This window comes from Argopecten irradians, chromosome 12 (genome assembly GCF_041381155.1).
Source record: "Argopecten irradians isolate NY chromosome 12, Ai_NY, whole genome shotgun sequence".
Lineage (NCBI taxonomy): Eukaryota > Metazoa > Mollusca > Bivalvia > Pectinida > Pectinidae > Argopecten > Argopecten irradians.
Window position 1 is genome coordinate 4,156,962 of NC_091145.1, and position 23,026 is coordinate 4,179,987.

The following is a 23,026-nucleotide window of genomic DNA, read 5'->3' on the forward strand; positions in this document are numbered from 1 at the left end:
TAAGTCTAACTCGATAGATCTTAGAAGCAATGGAGAGTCTGGGACGCCGGGGACCACTATATACTACCACGCAATCTGGTGAAGCACGTGTTGGATGCACATATGTAACTGTCAATGGAAGCGTCTAAACAGGACACGCTACCAATTTGACTGCTGACCATCGGAACGACTATATTTCTGCACGTCTATAACGTAAACTACCCTAGGGGTTACACAACGTATGATTGTTGGATATTGAATCTATTTCATATTATTGAATTATTTTTTGTAAAGGTCCAAAGACATGAAATGTTTAATGTGTGGGTTGGGCTATACATGTAGATGTAAAATATGTAAAGAAATTTTAAAATTCTGTCAAGAGTGTGTCTGACGGGGGGAGGTAATCAATAGCGGTCATGACTTTACTTTTGGTGGGAACAAATAAATGACTCGGTTCCAATCAGCTGTTCAATCAAATTCGTTGACGATGACGGGAGAGTTAAAATATGGGTATTTTAATAAAAAAATACGTGAAAAACTGTTATTATAAGGAAAAAAATACGTGAAAAACTGTTATTATAAGGAATACATTTTTTTTGTTTTGTTGAGGTTATGAGGGTATAATGAAAATGGAGCCCGTGTAAATTTTATTTAACCCGGCTCCGCCGGGGTTATATAATTTACACGTGCTCCATTGTCATTATACCTTCATAACCATAACAAAATAAAAATCCATTTCTTAAATAGAATCAATAAAACCCGACATAGGTGCCATAAATCTTTACCAAATCATCTTCGTATGACAAGACAATACTTATCAATATCACAATCATAAATATGAGTCGTTAATTTATACTACGGGTGGCAAATCGTGAAGGATTCCGACACTGCCACACATCCAGTTTCAACAGCAAGCCGTACACGTACTTCAATCAGCGGTCTGATAACAGCAGTACGACGTCATTCTATTATTGATGGATTAAACAATTTGAGATGCGGCACTCCGATAAAAATAAAATAGTTCAGGGCGAAGTTTTATAAAATTTCGATCACTCAAACGACCGAAAGGTTATATTTCTCTAGTGGAATATCAATTTATTTATCTGACAGTCAGCACATTTATACAATGAACTTAAAGTGGAGTAATATGACGTATAGTGGTAGAATTCCAATTTTGTTTTCCAGTTTCCGTCATCTACAAATGAAGTTTTTTTTCTAAAGATTGTTTTAGTGACAAATCAGGTACCGTTGCACATCATCTTTGTAACAAAAATATTTGAATTATAAATTAGGGCGTAGACCAATTGGAAAATTTCTATTTTATTTGATTTTAAATTCACTAAGATAGTTGGTTGGTCGGTTGGACGGTTCAAAAGTAAATGCACGTCCTATTAACAGTTAGAGTCAATTAACGACGGCGTCCCATATATGCATTGGTTGCTTTGTGAAGTGTGTACGTGTTTTGGGAGACTGCAGTATGTTCGTGTTATGACTCTTTGCAATGGTTGAACTCTTGCGAATTAATAGCGTTATCTTCCTGGATCATTACAGCAGAGACACGAAACAAGCATACCAACTAGGTCCTATTTTACTGACAACAAGCAAATCAGTCGTTCCACTTCCATTGCTGTTGAATTAATATATTTGCTGAAACAGAACTGATCAATTTCATTGACAAAAAGCTAGCTGACCCAATAATGGAGTATAGTCTGTCCTACATATATCTGTTTGCTTTGTAGTATAATTGTGTTAATATCTTTTTATCATTTTTTTTATAATCTATTTAAATAGTTCGATTCATGCAAGATTTAACAATTTGATTACATCACGTGATAGCGAAATCTCGCTGTTCGCATTATCTGCACAAATAAACTTGTCATACAATGCTTAAAGATGCTCCACCTCCGACAGAGCATAAATGACACTGATCATTTGAACAATAATTGGTGTTTAATTGTGTATGTATATGTGTAATTAAAACAAAATATAATATATAATTATTCATTTTGCTTTAAGTGCATGCGCAATCAGTATTTCATTCCATATAGGACATAGTGCCAATGGGATTTTTTCGGGATGCAATCAATTATTTTTAATATTTTTATCTTGACGTAAAATTAGAAGCTCAAACATCTCAGTGGTAATAATGGTGTAAAGTAAGTAGCTTTTTATAACAGAAGAAAATTACTCAATCGTCTGCTGCTGTTTTTGATAGAGGAACAATACCATACGTCAACGGTGGGGCATCTTTAATCTTTGAAACCCTCGGGAAAAAAATCCAAAAAATCACTACTCTCTATATAACGTTATATGGTTGTTTTATGACTTTGTATGTTCATTTCTTTGTATACTAAATATGTCATCATGAGTGCATTAATACAAATATTAAGATCTTGAACGATTGAAACTCTATTAATCGGCAACGAATTGATGTAGCAGTCAAAATTCATTATTGCTATATATGCTTTCTGATCGATCCAAAACAAAGATTTGCACATCTAGGGAACAAGAGGAATGTACATACATGTATGGTATATATGTGATGTTATTAAAATTAAAGAGAACTCGACATTTTCTTTTAACGTTTTCACCGTGTCTCGACGTCTGTAAAGAGCATTTTAGATTTATTATCATTATAATATTAATATTATATACATGTATATGCATGTGTATTTGGTGTGGATGAAGAAAGACACCAGTAGCTGGACATCCACCATCGACGCGCAGTGACTGATCATGACTGTGGACCCCCATCCTGAGAGTGAAAGGGGTTGAAACACACGATGAGGAATGGCCCCACCTCAGGACATCGGCGGTTCTGCATCATAACACCACAGCTGTGTTTATATAGGTAAAATATATGTACAACAAAATTGCGTCAGGTCAGTTCTTGTGACCGACATTAAATCCCAATTATGAAATTGAGAATCCTTAATATATTTATACACCCCATGAACCGTCTGTATTGTGGGTGGAAATTCGAGCATTTGATAACCCGCCGCCTGTAAGTGTATCATATACTCATATTAACAGACATTAGTGAGAAAAACGACCGATTTCATGAAACATAGACAAAGATACCGAAGCTGCTACATTTATAATTTCTTTCCGTTCGCACATTGCCTGACTTATTAGAAAACCTCGTCCGTATCGCACTGGAAACCTCGGCTATATATAGCGGATGACCCACTTACCAGGATGGCAATACAAAATGGCCGACTTTCCACTCAAGCTGATTGGTGACGAAGATTGGTGTCACTGAATAAGAATCATAAAAACGTTTAGGATCATGAAAATAATTGCTCCAGCAAATGAACAAATTTGAATAATAAAAAAGAATCGATTGCAACGGAAGCCATCACTAGGAACATTAACAAGACTGAAAAAGGAGTTCTGTTTAGATATCATTAGAAACTGTTTTCGAAAGAGCATGGGTTTAACCTAACGTGTTCTTTTATAGTTTCACTGTCAAAACACTTTCTAAAAATGTCAGTAGATGAACGTTTTTTTTACCATAACTGTCCAATTGAGTCTGGAGACCATGTTCTTGTGCGTGAAGTAGTAAATAGTGTTTTGGTGTGTGCTCTCCGTTTGTGTGTTTCTGGTTATTTGCTTCATGTGGAAACAGAATTGATCCGTTTTACTGAATAACTATCTAGCGGACTGAATAATAAGGTTATAGCACGTGTATCAGTATTTACATTGGCTTTGTGATATAACTGCATATTTATGTAAATATCCTTTCGCCAGGTTTCTAAAATCTATTCAAATAGTTCGATGCTCGCAAGGTTCTACAATTGGATTAAATTATGTGGTAAAGAAATCTTGTTGTACAAATTATTTGCACAAATACAATATTCCTACACTGCATAACATAGGGGTATTTTGACTGTGTTGAAAAATACAGGAAATATAAGAGCGAGCTGTGAACCCAACATTTAACTTGATATCACTATATCATGCAACAACTCATCTCTTCGCTCTTCTTTATGAATCGGCAACATCTTCAGCTGAAAAATTTCAATGTATTACTTGTAGACTGTAGAACAAAAAGATCGAAATCAAATAACCCAGACACATATACCGAAGCTACGTGTCATCTTATTTTGCTTACGCCGTTTATGCAGTACTTGTACCTGAGTTAAAGAGAATCTCAATCACATCGCACATGTGAACACCGCTATATATAGCAGATGACACACATAACAGCTATACAAAATGGCCGAATTTCTGGCCAAAGTACAGCCGAATGATGACGTAGTATTGTACCCCTAGATATAAAGGAAGACAAATGAAATCGTTTAGGATTACAATAAAAATAAAAATATAAATATAATAACAAGACTGACATCTCTAAAGGAATTCAGATTAAAACATCATTAGACTTTTTTCAAATGCGTGGGTTTAGCCAACCTGTGTCATTTTGCAGCTTCCCCATCAAAACACTTTAAAAATCGGTCAATGCATTAACGTTGTCGCTTACCATTAAAGTCAAAATCAAAATGAATCTAAAGGCCATGGCATGCATGCGCAGTTCGAAATGCAGTTTTGGTGTTTACGTTCCACTTGTGTGTTTCTGCGTATTTGTTTTTTATTTCTATTTTGTTTTGTTGCTTTCTGAGTAATATACTTCTCTTTTTTGTGGTATAATAGCCACGTTTATGTAAGCATCTTTTTCATCATTTATCAATATTATGCTCTTCTGTGTTATGTTTCAGTTCTGTTTTTTTATTTATTCATTTCTATTTTTATTTTTCCGTTCCTTCAAAGCTTTTGTTCCAGCTTATGATGGAAATGCATTTCCTGAAACATATTTTATTTATCAATTTTACAGAGTAAAGATCTATATGACTGCATAGAAGGTTCTGATTATGTAAATATTTTTTATGAATGTTTAAAATTTCAAAATTCGATAGCTACACGATTTGGCATGGAATTAAATTCTTCTAACTGGAAAAGAAACCTTGTTGCACGTATTCTTTTCACAAATAAAATATTTCTGCAATTCTAGGGATATTTTGACTGTTTTATATTTGAAAAAAATCTCTTAAGTGATATCTAAAGAAACAACATTGTTGTCAATATCACATCAATGTCATGAAACTGACAACCCCTCATTAACTACGATGACGTAATAGATTGGCATTTACGTCATCAATCGTCTGTTTGTGGTTGAGAAATACGTTATTTTATATTGCATCGCCGTTACAAGTACCATGTAAATTATCTTTAGCGGACATAAGTGTGACAGAAAGATCGAGTACATGAAACCCAGACAAATATCGCGAAGCTACATATCATCTTAACCGTTTATGCAATACCTGATTTAGTAAAGAATCTCATTCATATCACACAGGTGAACACAGCTATATATAACGGCTGGCACACTTATAAGGGAGAGGATAAAAAATGGCCGGCTTTCTTTCCAAACCACCGCCGATTGATAACGTAGTTTGGTGCCCCTGGGTATGAACGTAGAATCATAAAGCCGCTTAAGATCATACAAATACGTTATCCAGAATAAGATGAACAAATTAAAATAATGGGCAAGTATCAGCTTCATAAATGAAAGACATTACAAGGTGTATTAACAAAGAATGACATCTGAACAGTAATTCAGTTTCATTATTATTGAAACTGTTTTCCAAAATGCGTAGATTTAAGCCCATGCATGTCTTTTTGTCGCTTCCCTGTCAAAACACTTTCTACATCGGTCACTGCATTAACACTGCGGCTTACCATTACTGTTGAATTGAGTCTGAATGTCAGTTTCATGCACATGCACTTTTATCAACTATACAGCGTTGTGGTGTTTGATTTCAACGTGTTTTCTGCGTATTTGTCTAGGATTTTTCCGTTTACATGCAAGCATGTATTCCGGTTTAGGTTGGATTTGTAACATATCTGATTACGTTTACAATAGTGATATCTAACTGACTTTCCGCATGTGTGTTTATGTTTTTCTCCGACCCTTGTAAGCAAGTATATCGGTTTATGTCGGAAATACATTTGCTAGAACAGAACTTATCAGTTTTACTGAATAAATATCTAACTGACGCAATAATAAGGTTAAAATATTTTTGTTGATTTTGAGGTATAACTGCCATGTTTATGTAAAAGACGCTTTTCACCAATGTTCTAAAATCTTTTCAAATAGTTCGATGCTCGCAAGATTTGACAATTTAAATTAAAATTAAACTTTGTGGTTTTGCAATTCCGTTTTTCACATTATCTGCATAAATAAAATGTTTTGACTGTTTTCGTTCATTTTTATGATACTTTTGATTCTATAGAATCTTTAAGGTTTTAAAACCTTGAATTGGAGAGATCTCATATCGACAAATTATAATATCAAATGAAAAAGTATCTTGTTTTTTCAAATCCCTTTAAATCGGCAAGAATTTCAACAGTCAAAATTCAATATTTTCACTAGTAAGCGTTGATGCTTTCCGATCGATTATAAAAAATGAATACGCACATCTATGAATCAAAAGAAACATACACACGTGTATAGAAAAATCACATATGTACTAAGTGAATATAGAATTCGTGTTACCACTATAACATCAAAATTATAAATTAAAAAAACTAATTTGATTAGGTTAGGTACAAATTTACGTAACCAATCGTCTTTACTTTGAATGAAAAATCAGCCATTTTATATCGCATTGCCGGTACGAGTGCTACATTTATCATCTTTAGTGATCTTTAGTTTGATAAAGATCGAGATCACGGAACCCAGATTAATATACTGAAGCTAAGTATCATCTTATTTCGTTAACGCGATCCGTATGTATTCATCAAAGCAATATATATATATATATAGGATGACACCTACCAATGAAGCTATACCAAACGGTCGACTTCTGTGAAAATACTGCCAATTGATTACGTAGGCTGGTATCCCTGGTATGCCCACATGTTTCAATTACAACAATGAAAGACGTCAAAAGGTACATTAACAAAACTGACATCTTTATACGGAATTCAGATTAGAATTGAATAGAAACAGTTTTTAAAAGTGCGTGTGTTTAAGCCAACGTGTATCCCTTTGGAGCTTCACTGCCAAACCTGTAAAAACACTTACAATAACTGTCAATATTCTGGATTATAACATGAAAGCTTTTATAAAATAAATTCCATATCCAACAGCCACTCATTGTGTAACCTCTATAGATTTGCAACAAAACATTTTAGTGAAGTTATTAAGGTTTGTTGATACCAATATTACAGCAAAATCATGACCGAAGCTGGAAATTCTTAACGAAATTTAGATGCGCACAAAAAAATTAGGATCATGAAAATAAGAGCTCCAGGGAAAGAAATAAAAAACAGGAATCAGTAACAGCAATGAAAGCATCACAAGCAACATTAACAAGACTGACATCTGAAAAAATAAAAATAGTTCAGTTTAGAAATTATTAAAAACTGATTTCAAAAATGCGTTGGTTTTTGTCAATTATGTCCTTTGTTGCTTCCCTGTCAAAACACTTTCAAAATCTGTCAATAAATGAACTTTGTTGTCATTATTACTCTCATAAATGGTCATGTTCCTGCAAGTTCGATTCTAAATGTTATTTGATGTTTACTTTCCGATTTGTAAGTTTCTGGGTATTAGCTGGTTTATTTGTTTTATTTTTTTATTTACATTTTACAACCCAGACACCTATGTGTTTCGATTTATGTTAATGCATTTGTGTTTATGAGTATTGTGAGTAAAGCCGGTGTGTCCGGAGAAAAACCATCGACCTACATGGGGAGCTAGTGGTAGATGAGTTAGACGCTTTCAACACTCTTTCTTTACGGTTTCAACACTTAGTCACAATGGTATGGTTGGCTAAAGATGGATTTTATTGACTCAGTTATCGGTGCTTATGTAAGAACATTTTCCAACCAAACAACACAAAAAAGAGATTTCACCAATTCAATTTAGATCATGTATTTCTGCCATGGAGATCCATGGCTATATGGTATATATTATTACTAACGTAATGGTGAGAATCAATTGTATAGAATTGTCAGAGAAAAGAAAGATTTTTTGTCATGGAAAAATGATCCGTGGTCATATGGTATAGAATTGTTGGAGAGAAGAAAGATTTTTTTGTCATGGAAAAATGATCAGTTGTCGTATGGTAGATACATTTTTGTATTACTACTTACTTCATGTAGAGAATCTATTGTATAGAATTGTCAGAGAGACGAAAGAAATTCTGTCATGGAAAAATGATTTGCCGTTATATGGTAGATATTACTACTAATTTCATATAAAGAATCTATTGTATAGAATTGTCTGAGATGAGAAAGATGTTTTTTGTAATGGAAAAATGATCCGTCGTCATATTATTGCTACTAACTTCATGTGGAGAATATATTGTATAGAATCGTCAGAGAGAGAAGAAAGAAAACAAAGTTATATATTCTATATAAAGAAGCACACAATATCAACGGTCGCCCAGTGATTCACTGTTTGTAAACAACATGTTATTGCTGTGAAAACAATCGTAAACTATTGATTTACTTTTAAACCTTCGTCCTATAGTTTATTGGGAAAACTGATTTAGGTGGATGCTTTATCCTAGCCTAATAGGAATTACTGTGTACTTTTTTTTATTTGCGATGGATTGAGTTTCATTATTTTCGCGGTCAATTTAATTGCAGCGAAACAAAAATACCCAAAAATGAAATAGAAAGAATGATATTAAGTTAAAAAAAAAACTTGAATAGCTTGTTTCTGTTTGAAAAAAGCATTTCTTTCCGCCATTTAGTATAAATGATTATATCGCGAATTTTTCTCCTCCCAAAAATAAACAACTATACAGTATACAAACGTCGGTCTGTATCGCTAGCTACGAAATATAAAAATTTGTATAAATCCTCCAACCCATGATAGATTGATAACCCAAGAAATATCTAACCTATCAGGGCTTAAAAGTTGTTACAATATATTTCTATCAATCAAAGCAATTAAATTTTTATCATTTTCAGAAATGGAAAAAAATAGACAAAAAATTAAACATATAAAAGTATTGAATAAATACAAAGCTATTAATTGCTGCAAAATAACATGGTTATAGGTTTACATAGGTGTCTGACACTTGTTCCTATTTCTAATTGATTTTATATTCGTTGTATAATGTATGCATATATCGAAATAAACTTATAAATACTAATAAATACTTTGAATATTATTTTCATATGTTGCCTTCACGGTGACGAATAGTTAACGAATAGTTAACTGTTGTTGTCGTTTTTTGTTGTTGTTGTTGTGTTGTTGTTGTTGTTGCTGTTGTTGTTGTTGTGACTGTTGTGGGGTTGTTGTTTTCGTCGTTGGTGTTGTTGTTGTTGGTGTTGTTGTTGTTGTTGTTGGTGTTGTTACTGTTGTTGTTGTTGTTGTTGTTGTTGTTGTTGTTGTTGTTGTTGTTGTTGTTGTTGTTGTTGTTGTTGTTGTTGTTGTTGTTGTTGTTGTTGTTGTTGTTGTTGTTGTTGTTGTTGTTGTTGTTGTTGTTGTTGTTGTTGTTGTTGTTGTTGTTGTTGTTACTGTTGTTGTTGTTGTTGTTGTTGTTGTTGTTGTTGTTGTTGTTGTTGTTGTTACTGTTGTTGTTGTTGTTGTTGTTGTTGTTGTTGTTGTTGTTACTGTTTGTTGTTGTTGTTGTTGTTGTTGTTGTTACTGTTGTTGTTGTTGTTGTTGTTGTTGTTGTTGTTGTTGTTGTTGTTGTTGTTACTGTTGTTGTTGTTGTTGTTGTTGTTGTTGTTGTTGTTGTTGTTATTGTTGTCGTTGTTGTTGTTGTTTTTGTTGTTGTTGTTGTTGTTGTTGTTGTTGTTGTTAGTGCTGCTGCCGCCGTTTCTGGTGGTGGTAGTGCTACTAAGGAAACGTTGTAGTATCTTCCAAGGTAGATACGAAAGTTAGGTTGGAAATTAAGGCTAAAATAGGTACCGACTGAATGATACAAAATGTGGATATGAAGTTCTATTCAGCATCTGGAAATTGCAAATTATTACAATGTAGCAAGGACATCGAAAACTTCAAATATGAATAAGTACCTACGTTGCGGTTGTCGTTTGAGCGGAGATCCTTTGAAACATACCTTGAACCATTTTGTCCGAATGGCTCTCCGATCTCGAGCTAAATCAATCGTCATCTGTGAAGATGACATCGCCTGTTACACTCAATGTCAGAATATATAAGCAATATCATTCAATGGAATGGGTGTTACGTTCAGTACAAAACCACGGGGAATAGGTAAATGGAAACGAAACATTCTGCGGCAACTGGCGAGGGGCAGCAAAGAAATTTAACGATGTTCCAAGTTTAGAAGGTGGAGGAAAGCCGGAGTATCCGGACAAAAACACCGACCTACGGTCAGTACCTGCAACTGCCTCACATGGAATTCGACCTGGAAAACCAAAGTTCTTGTGGTAATAAGTCGGGACATGTTAACTACTCGACAAGTAAGGAGGGTGGAGATATTGTGTGTTACACGATGCGTAAATGCGATGTGTAAATACATTCAATTGTGCATTTACTGTAATTTTACGTATTCTTCTGTCTGATTACACAAGAGCAAAACTGATAAAGTAAAAAATAAAAAGAATGTATGGAGAATTATAGAATATAAGACACTCGTCAAACAACACTCTAAGTTATTGACTGGGTTTGGGATTAAGATTGACACTGTGTTATGTTGAATCAAGGAAAGGGATATTTCATATAGTTTGACTTTCCAAAACGCAATAGCAATATGGTACGGTCATGTTATTTATTCAAGATATGATTAAAACGCGCGTCATTTAAAATATCTGTCCAACAAATGCAGTTAACACACAAGTAAACAACAAAAAATCAAAATCATTCCTTATATTTACATTTCAACCGACTTTATTTTAAACTTAATGATCCGATAAAACAAAACTTCGTTTATTCAACGTTATATGATTGATGTAACAGCCGGTCAATTGATGGAATAACGGAACAGCTGGCTCCAGTTTGGCAGGAAACGTTGTCGAGCTCAGAAAGTACACAAAATATAGTTCCACAATAACATTATCTTTTTCATTCTATTGATGCAATATTTCGGAAACATTTTCGTTTCTGAAGTAAAATATTTTTATTGAAGAATTAAAAAATACAGAAACAATAGGCCAAATCTGATGCGCATTCACACTACTTGTGTAAGTTAGTGATACGGTGTATGTATTCTTGCGTGACAACCGACTGCATTTACGCAAGTGAAAACGATTTCCCACTTGAAAGGTTAAATAACAAAGAAGAAACGGCAATGTAAATATATACAAATAAATTTGTCATTTGGTGTAAAAAAATTATAAACTCTTGACAATTTCCACAGTGATCATGTCAGTGTAGCGAACTGAAAATCACTTCGTCATAGAAACGTCATTTTTGGGACGTGAATGTGGCGCAGTGGTAGAAGGCGCCGGTATGTTTGGCTAGGCGATTGGGTGCCGTATATCGTGAGTTCGAGGCCTGGATAGGGCACGAGTCAATAAATTGTCATGCTTTGTTAAATTGTGTTTCCTTGAAATTTATATCTATAAATACAAATACATGTATATTTGCTAGCATCACCTCATTACAATTCATCATTTGATAAGGCGTATTAATTTTCAACATTAATATTCTGAAAAAATTGGCACGCAGTTGTAAATTTATATCATGAAGTATAACAGGTTTCCCATCGAAAAATTTCACCGTGCTTATTGATTGAGTTCGTGATGAACGCGGTCACGGTTTACAAATCAACATCGCTACGTTCATGCTAACAGAAACAAATATTTGTAATGGCGTATTTTCAAATCTAAATGAACTTTCTACACGTAGACTAACACTAGTATGGCATCATGACAAAATACACGTAAAACTTTTGTTCTTTGATGATGTAGAAACTTGAGTCTTGGACGTCGTCGTCTGTTCTTTGTTTGTCTTCCGTTCGTCACTGGCGTCAGTCACGATTTGAACGGTGGAGTGATTGGCATTGTTTCCATTAATTGGGGCTTCATCATCAGGTGTTCTTACTAATGGCAGTTGTGTGTATTCGTCCTTCGGTTCAATCATTAAATTGTCATGCGTTCCAAGCAAGAAAAATGTGTTCATTGGTCCCTTGCCCTTCACCTCTATATGACCCCTGTCACGAAACTGGTAACGACTTCCTTCTAAAAATCTGAAATATCAAACAGTAAAAATTGTAGCATTATATTATGATGGGTCACTATGGAAACAAGAAACGAAGTTTGTATGATGAACGAATGCAAATCGGAATACAAAATATGCATGATCTATTTGTACCTTGAAAAACAATATTTGGACAAAGTTATATGTTCCATAACTAAATCTTTATATATTTTATTTTCTTCAGTATTGCAAACCATAAGATTGTTACATTAAGTTGTGAAATCATTCACAGGCTTCGACAAATATGTATGATGCCTTATAAACATTAATACATAATTTTTAACCGTAAAAGTTTTATGCATGTTTAGATGAAAACATATTTGCATTTACAACTACACTGTGGAGATGTGAAATGAAATTGAAGACCACAGTTTTGCTTTATATCCACGCATTACACAGCATTGTAGACTTATTTTGAGCTTTTATTTGTCTGTGTAAAATAAAAACCTATGTATTTGAAGTATTGTTATTCTAAAATATGTGTATCTTAAGGTGCTGAATAACATATTAAAAGCTCTTCTGAGTCCGTCAGTATGAAATTAATGTTTGCATGATGCACGATCAGGATGAGGATAATAGACATTTAGTGTGCAGTAATTCTTCGACCATGGTAAACATCCATGGTTCAAACATATTAATCGTGTACAATAATTTAATAGTTTAAGAGTTTTTGTTATTAAACATCACCGTCAACTTTAAAAAAAATCTATATGAGCACATACACGTTTCATAAATCTTTATCTGTTTCTTCAAATTCCATAGGAGAACTGTCTTTGATAAATTCCCAAATGACACCATCTGACATTTACTTGAACGCCTGGTGTGCGTCTTGGTCACGGAATCGATAGACCAAAGTGCTTTTAGATATTTTGTCGCGGGCCGTAAATGCTCTTAGATGTGTATTTCATTTCTGATATCACAGCACGGATACTTGCAGGAGATGACCAAATGTTGTAGTGCTATTAGTGTCACAGCAATTAAAGGTTATACAAATGTACTTAATCGTCACATGGACATCACAAACCATTTTCAGCTTTCTTATCCGCCAATGGGGATATTGTTGAACAGGAGCGAAGAAAAATATTGAGATGCTAATTCGATTTGCTTTTGTTTAACAAAAAAAGTTTATCTTCGAAGAATTGTTCAAACCACCAAATATGTTTGTACAAATGTTTGTGATTGGGATTCTTGCAATAGGAAGGCCTCTCCATGTGAATATTCTTGTTCCCATGCCATAAGATAAGTGTAAACGCATGGAAATAATTCTATGTCTATTGCATTCTGCAATGTGTCTCGTTGCGATAGAAATGTCTCCCGATACTTGTCTGTTTTACATGCCATAAATCAGGTTGGTTCGGGTGTCTGTATTACATGTCTGTGTTTGGTCTCTTTGTGATAGCGAAATTGCCTTTTACTTAAAGTGTACAATCAAAACAGTGATCAATAAAGCCGAATGTTCGTTTATTCTTTAAAAAATAGTGAATCAACATTCTTACTGTTTTACATCAGCAAACAAAACAATACCAATGTGAAAACTATATATTACCAAGAAATACAACATATTGGATCATAAAACTTCTTTTTCCATATACCAATGGCAAAAATGAAGAAAATAATGTTACAATAAAAAATCAAAGTCGCGGGATTATTTGTCTATTAGAGAACATACAAATTTAAAGAGAAAAAAAGGTTTTATCGCTGATCTCATTTTTTAAATCAATGTTCGTCTATTTTTTGTTGTTGTCTTTTGTGTTAATTTTGTGTGACGCTACAACCGCTGATAGCCCACATATGTAATTACCATAGCACCATTGTTAGTGACAGACGTAACCGTTTCTCCTAAAACAGACAATTATCATTCTGTTCCGGCTTTTCTGTTTTGAGATATGTCCTTGTTTGTCAATGCGTGTTGACATACTTCAGAAAGATATCGACTTAAGGCAAGTGCATGTCTAGACATATATAGTTCATTCCGATGCACCCTGCTGTGCCTCGCATTTCCTTGATGGCAAATGACAGGCTAAATATGCCGGGTTTTTCCTGACCATGCCAGAACTCTCACTTATCAAGAAGTAAGTGGGCTGTTCTCTTGCAAGAAAAGAAGGTCTGAAAAGACATTGATGTTCGATAGATAGAAGAAAGCTTATCAAAAGTGACATCGCCATGGAGATGTTGCTAAGGGACATCTTGATAAACTATAAGAAGCTTCGTTAAGGAATACCAGGAAATACTTCAAGAGACCTATAAGTTCATATTGACATCTAACAACCCCTGAAAACCAGTATTTGGCATTTGATGGAGCAATTGACATTCTGTTCTATTTTAACATGTAACAAGTGTTGAGAATAGTGATTGGACACAATTTTTTTTCAACTTAATGACGCCTCTATCACATTCAAAAGGATCTATATTATATGGGATATTTATTATGTTATAGACAAAATTTGCAATTGTCAGCTCACGTTTTGGTGACATACCAATCACTTGATTAAGAAGGTGGCATTTATGTGCCTATGAAACTCTGAGAGGGAAAGTACAGCAGCTTTATTTGATAAAAATACATGCTGCATATACAACTCAAATATATTTATATCTTTAAATTTCCTGCAAACGCTAACAATAAGAAGTACAAATCGCTGCAATATATTTGTCTCGCCCATACAGTTATTGCCAATATCTCATTCTGAATGCAGTCTTCTTGCGATAGCCTAATAAAATCCGGTAGTGGCAAACAAACTAATGTGTAATAACGGTGTTACTTTCTCATTGATTGTAGCAACTGAAATTTCTAAATGCATCAAACACAGATTAGTTGAGGCCATAATTGCTATCTTTCGGCTAAGATAAAAGTTTGCTGCATATAAATCTGATCATTTTTTTTATCTTTAGTCCCTTTTCTCAGAAACTATTGGTTCAAACTTATCTAATCGTGGAACATAGTTCGAGGACATCATCAGGGATTCAACAAACAAATCTTTTCGCATTTAAAAAAAACTCTTTATAGTTCTGATTTCCAAAGTTTCTTAGCCTCGCGCAGTTCATAGATGTGTTAAAAGTGCTGATGATGTCCTCCAACTATATTCTAAGATAGAGTTAGATAGGTTCAATATCTTTTACAAGACCGATCTTACACCATGAAACTTTAAAATGAAAATTAATGTTGACGACATCGGTGCCAAAGGAAAGGTAATACCAAACTCTCATTCTTTTGTCGCGGGCCAGACAAAATAAATCATGGTTACCTAAGATAACATCCCCTTTCCTGTTTAAAGATTTGATTTTCTTTTGAAATTACTTTCACAAATTCTGTATCAATGTGCTGATTGCACGACTGGTCGTATTTCGGTTACAGGTTTTTATTATGTATCAGGCCAAGATTTCGCGAAACAAAAGTGCTCACATTTAAGTCAAAATTTATAGATTCTTACCTTATGTTACATGGCTTAAGTCAGTTTTGACTGAAGTCCGTTTCGAGAAAGCGGTGCTAGTTAAGTCTGCACTTTTGTTTCGAGAAATCGGGGCCTGAACTCGTCTAATTAAATTGTAATATCGATCCAGTAGTTTAGGAATTATTGTTTGGACATTTTTTTCTTCTGACAGATTGACAGGCAGACCAACTTGTTTCAGTGTAAACGGACAACATACCTTCTAACTTCATTGCGGGATATATAGATATAGAACAGTCGGTGACTTACTTGTACGTAGTTGGGCTAACATGAACTCGTCCTGGGATACCATGACTTTCCATCCGTGACGCTGTATTGACTGTGTCCCCGAATAAACAATACCTCGGCATCTTCAAGCCCACAACCCCTGCCACTACAGGCCCTGAATGGATTCCAACTCTGATCTGTAAGAACAATATATCAAAAGAATGAAAACGATTAAAATCGAGAGATTCCTTATGGATATTTTCATCCACTCTTTGAATGAAATTGATTAAGGATTGAATCTTGGTTTGGTCGATTTCATGGGGTGATGAATTGAGTTGCTCTTGAAACAAATTGAATGAACTGCGAAGCAGTTCATGTTGAATTTGTTTCAAGAGCAACTCAATCTATCACCCCATGAAATCGACCAAACCAAGATTCAATCCTTATATTTCAATTCAATCGTATTAGTCTATAGATTTTTTTTAAATTGCGAGTTTCTGGGCTTGTACAAGTTTAAGTGTACAACGAGAGTCGTAAGAAAATAGTACGTCATTAGAATACAGCTAATTATGAAAAAATAGCGCAAACATTACACTTTGTCATACATTTAATTAGAAACAACTTTATTATCAATGTAATCCAGATGAAACATTAAACATTTCCAATAGATTTAGATTTGATTGCAAAAATGGTCCGCCGAAGTTGCGGAAGAATAATGTCTAGACTCGTGATACGGTTGTCTCCCGCTTCGATTCAAAATGGAGTCACCGTAACGTGATGGCAACGGAAAGGTTCTAGTGGTTTATGTAGACTTTAGCCTTGATACAAGTTACTGATTAATACTTGATACTGATTAAAGGTAAAGCAACTCTCATTGACTTTTATATAGTATTTCTTATCGCCGTTTAGGCTTCATCATGTGTTTGTAACTGAGACTTTCTAACGTAGTTTCGACACACGTCACACAGGGACATGGCACATTTTATTTTTCTTCGGTAGGCAATGTTGCTGACTCGAACGATACACAAGAGACAGTAAAACGAGAGTTCAAAAAATACTTTTAAAAATGCAGAAATCTGTCCGTAATATTTGCACTTAAAAAAATCCCGCTTTCTAGATATATGCCTAGGCCTAGTAGGAAGCTATATGTATGCCTTCTTAGGCAAACGTAGGTCTAGATAAAATATTTTCTTGCGCGAAAACCGATGTTGAGATACCCAAGTTCATGAGCAAATGAAACCGGATTTTTTAAGTAGTTTCATTGAGTCCAACTTCAGTGAAAATTGAAATATATGACGTTGAATCTTTTCCACCCTCTATTCTAATTTGTGTACAAACTTATTACGGCTTGGAAACTACACATAGAATTATAACCAACTTTCCAATATTGTTGATGAACTATTAAAAGTAAGGTTAGTTGGTTGGTGTCTTGAGTTTAAAGTTCTATGAACAGTTAAGGTAATTTAAGGAAAACCTCCCCTGTTTGCAATATGTCACGTGTGTGAAAGTTATTATTTTGGGAAGCTGCGGTATATTCGTGCTATATCTCTTTGTTACTTTGTTAATAGAGGACAATTTGAAAGGACCCAGATAATGTTCATATACGGTGTTAGGGAGACCCTACATTATTACTTTTTTTAATTTTCAACAATCAATTCACAATGCGCTAGCGAGCATTATGAAGAGTGTCCGAAAAGTTCTGACCACAGATTCCACAAGATAGTTAAATGCTCAAATAGTGGTACATGTATTTAAAAGATTTCACATAATAACAAATATACGTTACTTGATATTGAAATTTGGTGTGGCAATATTGTTTTGTTATTAATCCATGCAAATTATAAAAAATTATATATATTTTCATTTTCAGTTTTAACCCGAAGAAGACATTATGTGTTCATGGCAACGTGTTTTTGCTTTGTTTTCAAGTCTGAACATTCTTTTTCATGATAATTATATTTTGCGATTTACAATCGTATAAAACATGTTCCTATCGGATGCGAAATACATGAAGCATAATGAAGAGAAAAAGTTCATTTATAGGATTACAGGTATTCTGACATTTCTGGCGATTTTGGTTAGGAATCTTAATTAGGCAGCTGTAATCGTGTTCAGACATAGTATATGTTTACTTGATGTATCTTACAGGTTCACTACCTTTCCAAAATGGCTTTTAATTCTTAAAAAATGGGTATGTAAAACGAGATAGATAACTTTTAGAGCCGCAACAGTTATTACATCATGCACCTTACCATTAATACTATATTTATCATCACATTTTGAAAAATTCACTTAAAATGAATAAAATATTAATTCTTATAACGCGGGTCGTCTTACGTTTTTCGCCTTCCTCCTAATTACCACCGCTTTAGTTGACAACCACTACGCCATACGGCAAAACAACGAAATGAATCTTGTATTTGTTTGGTATTGTAACCTCATCTTAGGCCATCGATATCAATGTTCTTTTGTTGTTATTGTTTTTAATGTTTTCATATTAATAATTAAAACGTACTGAAGAGGTCATCGCCCTATCTTAATAGCTATTACGGGTTTTTCAGAAAGTCATGTGAGTAAAGCGTATACTATACTTAACGAAAAGTGCTGTCATAAGCACGTTAATATGTTGTATTTCTCGCAATCATTTCTAGGCTTAAAGATCATTAGCGTTGAATACGCCTCGAAATGTCTTGTATTCGCTTTGGGAAAAATATTCAGACAGATTTAGACGCCATAGAATATATGTGACTAGTGGTTCAGGTTATATATTGGGATTGGAATTAACACTGAAGACACTTTAAACGACAGTTGAGTAACGTCATTTCTGTGTCAACTATACAGATAAATTTGAAAATTACCTCAGGCTAAAACGATATAGCGTACGCGAAATTAAACTAAATATCCACGTGGCCTCATCTTAAAATACAAGGATCTATATAGATTTTTACTCACTTGTTAATTGTAAGATTTCTGATTTAGATAGTGTATTAAGTGTAGTTATTGCAAGATGGTTTTTTAATTATCGCTTAAAGGATGACTAAAAATGGAGGTCGTACTGAAGCCAAATTCTATCTTAAGCAGTACTGATAGACAGATATATAAATGCTTTGTTGATAAACGTTTGATCATGCCGCTTCATACAAAAAAAAAATGATTTGTTACGTAATTCGTAATATGAAACATCTTCTATTTAGTCAGATAAAGAGATAAATATATAGGCAAAGACAAAAAAAATAGAAAATTGTATCATTGCATTTGAGTCAATGCGGGTTTGTTGGTAGTGAAATCACATAAGGATTACACATTACCGATGTCGAACTTCATTATGACAGATTATTACCTTAATTATAATACAATCCCAACATCTTGCTTTCATAGACAAAATATCAAATAAAATGAAGCCTTAAAACGGGAGCGGAAATATCAAGACTTATAAGGTCGTCGTCTCATCCATTAGAACAATGATAGGCGAGACACAATTGATTTAGACCAACTGATTAACCTAATACGACTGACAACAGTCGTTATATCTATTCTGTAGAGCGGTCAGTTCTCAAGTTAGGTCATCTATTAGAAGCGATAGATCCCACTTTTACAGCTGCCGGCTGTAGGCAAAAATGGCAAGGTTCACAATAGCAGAACGGAAGACGAAAAATGCACTAATACGGGAATTTCGAAATCCCAAAACGACGTGGGTTTTCCGTGATTATGACGTCACAAATATCACGCCAAATGATGACGTCATAATCTCGAAACCCCCGTATTAAACTCTGTGTTTTGTGTGACGTCTTATTAATGGCCATGATCATTTAGGGACAATTTAGGTTAATGAGGTAAATGAAAGCCGGAATACATTGAGAACAAACACCGACCAGCGATCAATACATGGCAACCGCCTAATTTGGGATTCGAACTCACGATCCAGAGGTGGGTTGAGGACTTCACTAAGGTGATGTATCGGGACTTGTTAACAACTTGGAAAACGTGGCCCCTTTGTAATAAATAGCGGTTTCAAAGTAGTTAGTAGGGCCTTCGTAAAAGTAGTCTTCCTAATACCCGAAATTGTTTTTCAAACTATAAGTAATTAATATGCATCGTGTTGGTAATAATTCTTCTGTTACTCTGTCAGAATTCTGATCAATTGATAAAAAAAATTGACATCACTTTTTTAAAGATGCTCTATCGCCGACAGAGCATAAATGATACTCATCGTTCGAACAATAATTGCTGTTTAATCGTGTATACATATGAAATAATAAAAAAATAATTTATTTTGCTTTTGGTGTAAGCGCAATCAGTACTTTAATATATATAGGACATAGTGCGACGGATTTTTTCGGGATGCAATTAATTGTCTTTAATATTTTTATCTTGAAGTAAAATTAGAACCTCAAACTTTTTAATGATGGTAATGGTATAAAGTAAGTAACTATAGTAACTGAAGAAAAATACTAAATTGTCTGCTCCTGCTTTTGACAACACTTTCAGAATAATGTGGAATTGCATGAACAGTGACATTGTCAATTAACTGCTTTAGGGTTGACGAGGTTAACATTTCGTACGAACGGTTAAACTTAGCCTCGGGTATAGGTACAGGTACCTTCAGCGCTCTTCGTACAAAGTGATACTTTGTAAATAACGACTTTGTCGATTAAAGAAATAAAGTACGTATTATTATAGAAAACGAGGTGAGAGATTTTGAAGATTTCTTTCAAAATGAATTCGTTCGTATATCGTTGAGACTCTGTGAAATGCGCCATTCACTTTATCTAATTCTCATATCACTATAACCGTTCAATTGCTCAAGTCAGAACTCTACGACGATGTAAACCTAGACCTATATCACGAAATATAAAAACAGCATTTTCCCCCATGCAAAACAAATTATGCATTTTCTTGAAGCTGGCCTGATAATTGGTAGTTGCATGTATTTCCTAATTTGAGTTTCAAAGCATGCATGTTCATTTTAATTGATTTCCCTTGATTCAATTCCATACATCAGAATACACTATCAGTGGGTGATCCGATACATCAACGGATGACACTGCTTCATTAAACATTATTCTCAATATCTTATGGGTTTATGAAGTGACATACAAAAAATGGAAGGCCATTCTTGAAAAAGAATGCCCGTCAGTTTTTTGTCTATGACATTATAAACCAAAAGATATTGAGGATCATGATTATAATTTAATTTAGAGGTAATAAATAGGCATATTATAATTTTATGAATAAATAGGCATATTCATGATTTTACTTATTTTTACAATCAGACAAATTGAGTCGAGGCGCATTGATATTTTATCCAAAAATTTAGTTTGGCCAATGACTGTGCCGCTTTTTAACTGTCCGTCGAAAAGATCTAACCAATAGAAATAAGTGTAACTTACTAACATATGAAATTAAATTATTTAAATATACACATATTCCATCGAGATTCCAATGGTTGTTTTCTTTCTTTACAATGACGATTTAATAGAGCCCATGATGTAATTAGTTGAATTTCAATGATTTCTCAAGGGATCGAACTCGGGACTTCTGGCTTATTATTCACAACCTATCGAGCTAAATAGAAGAAATATATGTATCTAGTGGAGAGGTTCTGTAAACATTAACATTTTCACAAGGGGGGATTTCCCCTACGCGTTATATTTTGTACATGGATGAACTTTGTTGCTAAAAGTCTATAAGTGTATCTATCGCGAAAATAACAACACCGCGAAAGTTGTTTACATGAAAATCGTGAAATTAAGCACTCGCGAAAATATTAACGTTTATAGTATTATTGCGAGTTGTACTCCTCAGGGCTACACTATTATTGGACAAAATACTCTAAATTTTTTATTACAATATAAGCAAGTTCTGGCGAACAGGGGTTACTATATATATACAAACACATTTTCGCGTGCGGTTAAATATAAAATCGCAAAAATATGTCACCGTGAAAAACGTATAAACAAAGGTATACTGTTTAGTTGCTAATATTCGTGGGGTTTTTAATTTCGTTAAATTCACGGATCCATCCTAATTTTTGAATTTCGGTACCTCGCGAAATTGATCAAATCATAGTTTACATATTATAGACTGTCGTATAAATGAGGGACTATTCCGTATTTGCATATTACAAAGCTTTCTGTCTTTGCGGGTAGGTATTGATTGTGACGTCATGTGTTTGCGAACGTAACGTTATACTTTTCGGATAAAAAGGCGTGAATTGCGCTCACAAAATAATGACGTAACAATCGATACCTACCCGTAAGGGAGCTAACTCTGTAATATGCAAAGACGGAATAGAGATGATTCCCGAAATTAAACCCCGGGGATAAGTTCCAGAGAGTGAATCGCGAAATTTTACAGCCGCTTAATTTAACAACTACACAGAATTATTAGACTTAGTACCCAGATTTAACTGTAGGTAAATATTGATAAATCTAAACAAATTTAGAATTTTATTGTCTCCCCCTAAACCACATTCATGATATAACCAGTTAACTCATAGTCTAAGTGACATACATAACAATGAATGCAGGCGAAAACATTATCCCACAAGCTCCGATATCTATTCCGCGCACTCAAACTTCATTCCCAGGACTCAGTGATTGGATTGGTCAATAAAGAAGGCTTGTAGAAAATGGTTCTTAAGAACCTCTTGACGAAATGACGATAGCCAATGTAACATATTTTACACGGCCCAGCCGAACTCTTGTCCAATAATGTAGAGTTGCTTTTGTCTACATTTCGCTATTTTCGCGGTTAAATGAATTTCGTAACAGTAGAAACCTGGAAATATAACGGAACGAAAATGGAGAGAAACCTAACCTGTGTTGCTTCTTACTGTGTGAATTTGATTATGCACGAAGATTTCTCCCCGTATGAAGCAGTAGACTTAGTAAAGAAAAGAATGTGAGAAAAAATGAGAAATTGTCTGCAGGCGAAACTTAAAAACTGAAGTACTATTTTTCTATTTCTTTTCTAAGTTTCTTTGTAATAACTTCACACATGTTGCAATGATTGGAATTTTATAAAAAAAAATCTTTTCGTCGTACTTAAAGTGACATGACGTGAAATTTTGAAAAGAGCATAGGTTATTCTGGCGCTTGTGATGCATCGATAATAATTTTAATATTTTTTATGGAGTGAAACTGGAACTTTATATTCTTCACATGATTGATCACGTGACCAACAAAAAGCATACCCCGTCAGTCTT

The 23,026-nt window shown here is 34.1% G+C and overlaps 1 protein-coding gene across 1 annotated transcript in view; it reads right to left on the reverse strand.

Annotated features, from left to right (window-relative positions):
• Positions 1-10,763: 10,763 nt before the first annotated feature.
• Positions 10,764-23,026, reverse strand: part of LOC138336697 (guanylate cyclase soluble subunit beta-2-like) — a 58,060-nt gene continuing 45,797 nt past the window's right edge. The window contains exons 12-13 of the mRNA XM_069286245.1: positions 15,862-16,016; positions 10,764-12,155 (exon numbers count right to left, since the gene is read on the reverse strand). Of these exons, the coding sequence (XP_069142346.1) occupies positions 11,834-12,155; positions 15,862-16,016 (477 nt within the window). The 3' untranslated portion in view covers positions 10,764-11,833. The remainder of the gene's footprint in view (positions 12,156-15,861; positions 16,017-23,026) is intronic.